This window comes from Oncorhynchus keta, chromosome 35 (assembly GCF_023373465.1).
Source record: "Oncorhynchus keta strain PuntledgeMale-10-30-2019 chromosome 35, Oket_V2, whole genome shotgun sequence".
NCBI classification, from domain to species: Eukaryota; Metazoa; Chordata; class Actinopteri; order Salmoniformes; family Salmonidae; genus Oncorhynchus; species Oncorhynchus keta.
Genome location: NC_068455.1, coordinates 8,529,517 through 8,539,343, shown reverse-complemented (window position 1 = coordinate 8,539,343; position 9,827 = coordinate 8,529,517). Strand labels below are relative to the sequence as shown.

At 55.7% G+C, this 9,827-nt stretch overlaps 1 protein-coding gene across 1 annotated transcript in view; it reads left to right on the top strand.

Moving 5' to 3' along the window:
- Positions 1 to 9,186, top strand: part of LOC127915805 (solute carrier family 22 member 13-like) — a 20,397-nt gene extending 11,211 nt beyond the window's left edge. Inside the window, exon 10 of the mRNA XM_052496238.1 lies at positions 8,366 to 9,186. Coding sequence (XP_052352198.1) covers positions 8,366 to 8,511 — 146 coding nt within the window. The 3' untranslated portion in view covers positions 8,512 to 9,186. The remainder of the gene's footprint in view (positions 1 to 8,365) is intronic.
- Positions 9,187 to 9,827: the final 641 nt, after the last annotated feature.

The window sequence follows — 9,827 nt, the reverse complement described above, 5'->3', positions numbered from 1 at the left end:
GACTGAGGGTCAGTCTCAGCAGAGGGAGAGAGCAGCAGACTGAGGGTCAGTCTCAGCGGAGGGCTGAGAGCAGCAGACTGAGGGTCAGTCTCAGCGGAGGGCTGAGAGCAGCAGACTGAGGGTCAGTCTCAGCGGAGGGCTGAGAGCAGCAGACTGAGGGTCAGTCTCAGCGGAGGGCTGAGGGTCAGCAGCAGACTGAGGGTCAGTCTCAGAGGAGGGCTGAGAGCAGCAGACTGAGGGTCAGTCTCAGAGGAGGGCTGAGAGCAGCAGACTGAGGGTCAGTCTCAGAGGAGGGCTGAGAGCAGCAGACTGAGGGTCAGTCTCAGCGGAGGGCTGAGAGCAGCAGACTGAGGGTCAGTCTCAGAGGAGGGCTGAGAGCAGCAGACTGAGGGTCAGTCTCAGCGGAGGGCTGAGAGCAGCAGACTGAGGGTCAGTCTCAGCGGAGGGCTGAGAGCAGCAGACTGAGGGTCAGTCTCAGCGGAGGGCTGAGAGCAGCAGACTGAGGGTCAGTCTCAGCGGAGGGCTGAGAGCAGCAGACTGAGGGTCAGTCTCAGCGGAGGGCTGAGAGCAGCAGACTGAGGTCAGTCTCAGCGGAGGGCTGAGAGCAGCAGACTGAGGTCAGTCTCAGCGGAGGGCTGAGAGCAGCAGACTGAGGGTCAGTCTCAGCGGAGGGCTGAGCAGCAGACTGAGGGTCAGTCTCAGCGGAGGGCTGCGAGCAGCAGACTGAGGGTCAGTCTCAGCGGAGGGAGAGAGCAGCAGACTGAGGGTCAGTCTCAGCGGAGGGCTGAGAGCAGCAGACTGAGGGTCAGTCTCAGCGGAGGGCTGAGAGCAGCAGACTGAGGGTCAGTCTCAGCGTAGGCTGAGAGCAGCAGACTGAGGGTCAGTCTCAGCGGAGGGCTGAGAGCAGCAGACTGAGGGTCAGTCTCAGCGGAGGGCTGAGAGCAGCAGACTGAGGGTCAGTCTCAGAGGAGGGCTTAGAGCAGCAGACTGAGGGTCAGTCTCAGCGGAGGGCTGAGAGCAGCAGACTGAGGGTCAGTCTCAGTGGAGGGAGAGAGCAGCAGACTGAGGGTCAGTCTCAGCGGAGGGCTGAGAGCAGCAGACTGAGGGTCAGTCTCAGCGGAGGGCTGAGAGCAGCAGACTGAGGGTCAGTCTCAGCGGAGGGAGAGAGCAGCAGACTGATGGTCAGTCTCAGCGGAGGGCTGAGAGCAGCAGACTGAGGTCAGTCTCAGAGGAGGGCTGAGAGCAGCAGACTGAGGGTCAGTCTCAGCGGAGGGCTGAGAGCAGCAGACTGAGGGTCAGTCTCAGCGGAGGGGAGAGCAGCAGACTGAGGGTCAGTCTCAGCGAGGGCTGAGAGCAGCAGACTGAGGGTCAGTCTCAGAGGAGGGCTGAGAGCAGCAGACTGAGGGTCAGTCTCAGCAGAGGGCTGAGAGCAGCAGACTGAGGGTCAGTCTCAGCGGAGGGAGAGAGCAGCAGACTGAGGGTCAGTCTCAGCGAAGGGCTGAGAGCAGCAGACTGAGGGTCAGTCTCAGAGGAGGGCTGCGAGCAGCAGACTGAGGGTCAGTCTCAGCGGAGGGCTGAGAGCAGCAGACTGAGGGTCAGTCTCAGCGGAGGGCTGAGAGCAGCAGACTGAGGGTCAGTCTCTGAGGAGGGAGAGAGCAGCAGACTGAGGGTCAGTCTCAGAGGAGGGCTGAGAGCAGCAGACTGAGGGTCAGTCTCAGAGGAGGGAGAGAGCAGCAGACTGAGGGTCAGTCTCAGAGGAGGGCTGAGAGCAGCAGACTGAGGGTCAGTCTCAGAGGAGGGCTGAGAGCAGCAGACTGAGGGTCAGTCTCAGCGGAGGGCTGAGAGCAGCCGACTGAGGGTCAGTCTCAGCGGAGGAGAGAGCAGCAGACTGAGGGTCAGTCTCAGCGGAGGGCTGAGAGCAGCAGACTGAGGGTCAGTCTCAGCGGAGGGCTGAGAGCAGCAGACTGAGGGTCAGTCTCAGCGGAGGGCTGAGAGCAGCAGACTGAGGGTCAGTCTCAGCGGAGGGCTGAGAGCAGCAGACTGAGGGTCAGTCTCAGCGGAGGGCTGAGAGCAGCAGACTGAGGGTCAGTCTCAGAGGAGGGAGAGAGCAGCAGACTGAGGGTCAGTATCAGCGGAGGTCTGAGAGCAGCAGACTGAGGGTCAGTCTCAGCGGAGGGCTGAGAGCAGCAGACTGAGGGTCAGTCTCAGCGGAGGGCTGAGAGCAGCAGACTGAGGGTCAGTCTCAGCGGAGGGCTGAGAGCAGCAGACTGAGTGTCAGTCTCAGCAGAGGGCTGAGAGCAGCAGACTGAGGGTCAGTCTCAGCGGAGGGCTGAGAGCAGCAGACTGAGGGTCAGTCTCAGCGGAGGGCTGAGAGCAGCAGACTGAGGTTCAGTCTCAGCGGAGGGCTGAGAGCAGCAGACTGAGGGTCAGTCTCAGCGGAGGGCTGAGAGCAGCAGACTGAGGGTCAGTCTCAGAGGAGGGCTGAGAGCAGCAGACTGAGGGTCAGTCTCAGAGGAGGGCTGAGAGCAGCAGACTGAGGGTCAGTCTCAGCGGAGGGCTGAGAGCAGCAGACTGAGGGTCAGTCTCAGAGGAGGGCTGAGAGCAGCAGACTGAGGGTCAGTCTCAGAGGAGGGCTGAGAGCAGCAGACTGAGGGTCAGTCTCAGCGGAGGGCTGAGAGCAGCCGACTGAGGGTCAGTCTCAGCGGAGGGAGAGAGCAGCAGACTGAGGGTCAGTCTCAGCGTAGGGCTGAGAGCAGCAGACTGAGGGTCAGTCTCAGCGGAGGGCTGAGAGCAGCAGACTGAGGGTCAATCTCAGCGGAGGGCTGAGAGCAGCAGACTGAGGGTCAGTCTCAGCGGAGGGCTGAGAGCAGCAGACTGAGGGTCAGTCTCAGCGGAGGGCTGAGAGCAGCAGACTGAGGGTCAGTCTCAGAGGAGGAGAGAGCAGCAGACGGAGGGTCAGTCTCAGCGGAGGGAGATAGCAGCAGACTGAGGGTCAGTCTCAGCGGAGGGCTGAGAGCAGCAGACTGAGGGTCAGTCTCAGCGGAGGGCTGAGAGCAGCAGACTGAGGGTCAGTCTCAGCGGAGGGCTGAGAGCAGCAGACTGAGTGTCAGTCTCAGCAGAGGGCTGAGAGCAGCAGACTGAGGGTCAGTCTCAGCGGAGGGCTGAGAGCAGCAGACTGAGGGTCAGTCTCAGCGGAGGGCTGAGAGCAGCAGACTGAGGGTCAGTCTCAGCGGAGGGCTGAGAGCAGCAGACTGAGGGTCAGTCTCAGCGGAGGGCTGAGAGCAGCAGACTGAGGGTCAGTCTCAGAGGAGGGCTGAGAGCAGCAGACTGAGGGTCAGTCTCAGAGGAGGGCTGAGAGCAGCAGACTGAGGGTCAGTCTCAGCGGAGGGCTGAGAGCAGCAGACTGAGGGTCAGTCTCAGCGGAGGGAGAGAGCAGCAGACTGAGGGTCAGTCTCAGCGGAGGGCTGAGAGCAGCAGACTGAGGGTCAGTCTCAGCGGAGGGAGAGAGCAGCAGACTGAGGGTCAGTCTCAGCGGAGGGCTGAGAGCAGCAGACTGAGGGTCAGTCTCAGCGGAGGGCTGAGAGCAGCAGACTGAGGGTCAGTCTCAGCGGAGGGAGAGAGCAGCAGACTGAGGGTCAGTCTCAGCGGAGGGAGAGAGCAGCAGACTGAGGGTTAGTCTCAGCGGAGGGAGAGAGCAGCAGACTGAGGGTCAGTCTCAGCGGAGGGCTGAGAGCAGCAGACTGAGGGTCAGTCTCAGCGGAGGGAGAGAGCAGCAGACTGAGGGTCTTTCTCAGCAGAGGGAGAGAGCAGCAGACTGAGGGTCTGTCTCAGCAGAGGGCTGAGAGCAGCAGACTGAGGGTCAGTCTCAGCAGAGGGAGAGAGCAGCAGACTGAGGGTCAGTCTCAGCGGAGGGCTGAGAGCAGCAGACTGAGGGTCAGTCTCAGCGGAGGGCTGAGAGCAGCAGACTGAGGGTCAGTCTCAGCGGAGGGCTGAGAGCAGCAGACTGAGGGTCAGTCTCAGCGGAGGGCTGAGAGCAGCAGACTGAGGGTCAGTCTCAGCGGAGGGAGAGAGCAGCAGACTGAGGGTCAGTCTCAGCGGAGGGCTGAGAGCAGCAGACTGAGGGTCAGTCTCAGAGGAGGGCTGAGAGCAGCAGACTGAGGGTGAGTCTCAGAGGAGGGCTGAGAGCAGCAGACTGAGGGTCAGTCTCAGCGGAGGGCTGAGAGCAGCAGACTGAGGGTCAGTCTCAGCGGAGGGCTGAGAGCAGCAGACTGAGGGTCAGTCTCAGAGGAGGGCTGAGAGCAGCAGACTGAGGGTCAGTCTCAGCGGAGGGCTGAGAGCAGCAGACTGAGGGTCAGTCTCAGCGGAGGGCTGAGAGCAGCAGACTGAGGGTCAGTCTCAGCGGAGGGCTGAGAGCAGCAGACTGAGGGTCAGTCTCAGCGGAGGGCTGAGAGCAGCAGACTGAGAGTCAGTCTCAGCGGAGGGCTGAGAGCAGCAGACTGAGGGTCAGTCTCAGCGGAGGGCTGAGAGCAGCAGACTGAGGATCAGTCTCAGCGGAGGGCTGAGAGCAGCAGACTGAGGGTCAGTCTCAGCGGAGGGCTGCGAGCAGCAGACTGAGGGTCAGTCTCAGCGGAGGGAGAGAGCAGCAGACTGAGGGTCAGTCTCAGCGGAGGGCTGAGAGCAGCAGACTGAGGGTCAGTCTCAGCGGAGGGCTGAGAGCAGCAGACTGAGGGTCAGTCTCAGCGTAGGGCTGAGAGCAGCAGACTGAGGGTCAGTCTCAGCGGAGGGAGAGAGCAGCAGACTGAGGGTCAGTCTCAGCGGAGGGCTGAGAGCAGCAGACTGAGGGTCAGTCTCAGAGGAGGGCTTAGAGCAGCAGACTGAGGGTCAGTCTCAGAGGAGGGCTGAGAGCAGCAGACTGAGGGTCAGTCTCAGCGGAGGGCTGAGAGCAGCAGACTGAGGGTCAGTCTCAGCGGAGGGAGAGAGCAGCAGACTGAGGGTCAGTCTCAGCGGAGGGCTGAGAGCAGCAGACTGAGGGTCAGTCTCAGCGGAGGAGAGAGCAGCAGACTGAGGGTCAGTCTCAGCGGAGGGCTGAGAGCAGCAGACTGAGGGTCAGTCTCAGCGGAGGGCTGAGAGCAGCAGACTGAGGGTCAGTCTCAGCGGAGGGAGAGTGCAGCAGACTGAGGGTCAGTCTCAGCGGAGGGCTGAGAGCAGCAGACTGAGGGTCAGTCTCAGCGGAGGGCTGAGAGCAGCAGACTGAGGGTCAGTCTCAGCGGAGGGCTGAGAGCAGCAGACTGAGGGTCAGTCTCAGCGGAGGGAGAGAGCAGCAGACTGAGGGTCAGTCTCAGCGGAGGGCTGAGAGCAGCAGACTGAGGGTCAGTCTCAGAGGAGGGCTGAGAGCAGCAGACTGAGGGTCAGTCTCAGCGGAGGGCTGAGAGCAGCAGACTGAGGGTCAGTCTCAGCGGAGGGCTGAGAGCAGGAGACTGAGGGTCAGTCTCAGCGGAGGGAGAGAGCAGCAGACTGAGGGTCGGTCTCAGCGGAGGGAGAGAGCAACAGACTGAGGGTCGGTCTCAGCGGAGGGAGAGAGCAACAGACTGAGGGTCAGTCTCAGAGGAGGGCTGAGAGCAGCAGACTGAGGGTCAGTCGCAGCGGAGAGAGAGAGCAACAGACTGAGGGTCAGTCTCAGCGGAGGACTGAGAGCAGCAGACTGAGGGTCAGTCTCAGCAGAGGGAGAGAGCAGCAGACTGAGGGTCTGTCTCAGCAGAGGGAGAGAGCAGCAGACTGAGGGTCTGTCTCAGCAGAGGGCTGAGAGCAGCAGACTGAGGGTCAGTCTCAGCAGAGGGAGAGAGCAGCAGACTGAGGGTCTGTCTCAGCAGAGGGAGAGAGCAGCAGACTGAGGGTCCGTCTCTCAACGTCCCTCCTCTCTCACTTTCCTCCGCTGACACTGACCAAAAAGGGACACCATCTTCCATCTGATGGCGAAACTTGAGTCGAACCGCATTATTTCTGCCTTGTGCACAAATTCATGTTGTTACTCCTATGAACAGAGGAAGTGAAATATTCCTTGATATTAAAAAAAAAGACCCAAGCTGCTAATAATAACAACACACACCTATAGAGACACTTTCCTTCTCATTCATTACTGCTGCAGTGTTGGTTGTAGTGCTGAGTGGAAGTAGGGAGAATGTACATTTGAATAGTCTATTAAAGTGTTGAATACAAAGTGTTGACAGTGCTGAGTAAGAACGTAAACATAAACTCACTAATAAAAACACCAGCCCTTTGCTCTATTCGCTGACAGTCTCTCTCCAGTCGTGGTTTTAAACATTTTGAAATCTCACAGTACCAACTTTACTGGAGCTTTCTTTTACGCCCGCTACGTTACTGCAGACACAATCGTCTGAGCCATCCGATTGGCCAGAGGTACACTTGATTTGCTCTCTGGGCCCACCAGGAAAGCAGTTTGTACCCATGAAACGGTTCAAAAATGGCAACAGTTTGCCTACCCTGCGCGCAGAGTGAATCAAGTGCACCTACCACCAACAGCGTGATATGAATAACAAGGAACACAAGGCTTTATCATCGTTTTTTTTACAGAAAGGTTTGAGGATCGACTAGAAATGCCTTGGAGGTGGCGATCAACTGGTTGGGGACTTGTTGTCTCTCTTCAGTGCGTCGTCAACAGCAGCTGACTGTGAAATGCTATACTCAAGAGTTCACAGGCAGCTGGTGTGTTACGTAACCTCTCCTTTTAGGTCAGCTATTTTCCCCCTTTCTCACTCTCCCTCTACCTCTATCGGGCTGCAACGTCCCTCTTTCCACGGGTTATGGTTCCAGGAATTGACACGGCCACTCATTTTCAGCCTACGCAAATTATAACATGCATATTACCGTGTTTCCAAGTGGTGAATAGCTACAAAAGTGGTGTGAACCATTAATTCAGAAGATTAGAAATCTCTTTACAAAAACGGTCATTATATATATTTTTTAAAGTCAATGGTTCAACACTGTGTACATAGTTAGAAGGCAAAAAAACAACAGATCCCATATAGCATTGCGGTCTGTACTGTCCAATCACAGAACAGATACAAGTCACGTGGTCTGTTAGAGAACGCATGATGAAACCTTATAGCAGCTCACATGTCACGTGACTTGTATGTGCTCTGTGATTGGACGATACAGTCTACGAGGCTCATGGTTAGCGAAGGTTTTGTTGCACTTTGAAACATAAACTGACGGTAGAAACTGGACTTCTCAACTACATGTGCACCTCATTATAGGAATTGTTTTGCAATCTCAGGAGGTTGTGGGTTAACTGCCTGTTCAGGGGCAGAACAACAGATTTGTACCTTGTCAGCTCAGGGGTTTGAACTTGCAACCTTCCGGTTACTAGTCCAACTCTCTAACCACTAGGCTACCCTGCCGCCTCTACACTCTAACCACTAGGCTACCCTGCCGCCTCTACACTCTAACCACTAGGCTACCCTGCCGCCCCAATGTTTCCCATGTTGATTCCACGTCATTGAATATGAATGTTTTTTTTTTTTTTTATGATGTGGAAACAATGTTGATTTAACCAGTCTGTGGCCTGTGGGATAACCGTAACCCCCAGTCTGTAGCCTGTGGGATAACCGTAACCCCCAGTCTGTGGCCTGTGGGATAACCGTAACCCCCAGTCTGTGCCCTGTGGGATAACCGTAACCCCCAGTCTGTGGCCTGTGGGATAACCGTAACCCCCAGTCTGTGGGATAACCGTAACCCCCAGTCTGTGGCCTGTGGGATAACCGTAACCCCCAGCCTGTGGCCTGTGGGATAACCGTAACCCCCAGTCTGTGGCCTGTGGGATAACCGTAACCCCCAGTCTGTGGCCTGTGGGATAACCGTAACCCCCAGCCTGTGGCCTGTGGGATAACCGTAACCCCCAGTCTGTGGCCTGTGGGATAACCGTAACCCCCAGTCTGTGGCCTGTGGGATAACCGTAACCCCCAGTCTGTGGCCTGTGGGATAACCATAACCCCCAGTCTGTGCCCTGTGGGATAACCATAACCCCCAGTCTGTGGCCTGTGGGATAACCGTAACCCCCAGTCTGTGGCCTGTGGGATAACCGTAACCCCCAGTCTGTGGCCTGTGGGATAACCGTAACCCCCAGTCTGTGGCCTGTGGGATAACCGTAACCCCCAGTCTGTGGCCTGTGGGATAACCGTAACCCCCAGTCTGTGGCCTGTGGGATAACCGTAACCCCCAGTCTGTGGCCTGCTAACCAGAGTCCTGGACCAAGACGCATGTTCAATAGAGACACACATTCTGAGGAATACTGGACTCTTGTTGGTTAACGTCTCTCCAGCTGAGATTTGTGTGTATTTTCTGACAGGTGCTCAGCGGATGCCCCAGCTGACAAAGCCTGTCCATTCCTGGGAGACACAGACCCAGAGAAGCCCTCCCACAGCCCACAGGATCCCAACTGACTCAAACTGCACGTACTCACGCACACACACCACAAACACACACATGCTGTAGATACATGTATTTTAAGTTCCATGGTGCTCAGTTGGTACAGAACACAACAAACTGGGAGGTACTACCTGAACTTTGAACACATAAACATTGCAATACATTTTGCGCCGTTGTGCCCTACTGAACACGACCCTGGTTCTAGTGTTTTATAGGTTTGATCCTGTATCTCCCACAGCCTGTAGAGGCTTGCTGAGAGCGTGTTTAAACACAGACCTGTCTGTGAGATGTGTGGAAACATTGCTAATGTAGCATTGTATAAACAGCTCTGCACGAAGGTGGCGTGTGTGTGCATTTTCTGTACGTGTGTGTTATCCTCGCACAATCATGAACCTTCCTTGCACCTTGCTGACATTTCTACACTGTGTTTCATGTCAAGTTGACTTGAGATGGGGGGGGGGGGGCTGTCTTATCATAAAGGGTGCGGTCTTGTTGCTGTATGTTTGGTATTGAAATCAGATGTCTGTAGTTATGTGTAGGAATGTTGTCCTGTCTGGTGGCAGGGTCAGGCTGTTGAAATGACCAATCTGGTGGTAGGGTCAGGCTGTTGAAATGACCAATTGTTTCTCATGATGTGCTGTTGTGTGTTCTTATAGGCATTTGACATGCTGAGGAATGTTCTTCTGTACAGCTTGTAGATTTCCTGTTCTTAGCTATTAAATAAAAATATATAATTTTCAATTGCATAAGAATGTGTGTTTGTCTGGCTTGGGTCTAGGGTTGCAACATTCCTATAACTTCCCCCAGGTTTCTCAGAAATCCTGGTTAGATATGTCCTGGTATTACGTGGGAATAAGCAGCGAATCCCGGAATCCTCCAACCAGAATTTCTGAGAAACCGGGGAATTTGGGGAAAGTTACCCAACCAGGGGCAAGAATCAACTATAAGGAAATTAGGAATCCTCACACGGATATAGTTTCTCCCCAGTATATTATTACCCTTGACGAAGATGAAACCGGGGAACTATATTCTGTGTGTGTGTTGGGCCCCTCATTTCTTTATCTGCACCGGTGGTTTAGGAGTTTAGGATGTGCATGGTCCTTCTGTGGCTCAGTTGGTAGAGCATGGCGCTTGTAACGCCAGGGTAGTGGGTTCGATTCCCGGGACCACCCATACGTAGAATGTATGCACACATGACTGTAAGTCGCTTTGGATAAAAGCGTCTGCTAAATGGCATATATTATTATTATTATTATATTATCATATATCACCCTATATTATTATTATTATTATATTATCATATATCACCCTTCCTGTTCTGCAATAATCAACGTAGCCACCCTGGACAATCAGTCACCATTCACACTAATCCGTTCACGCGT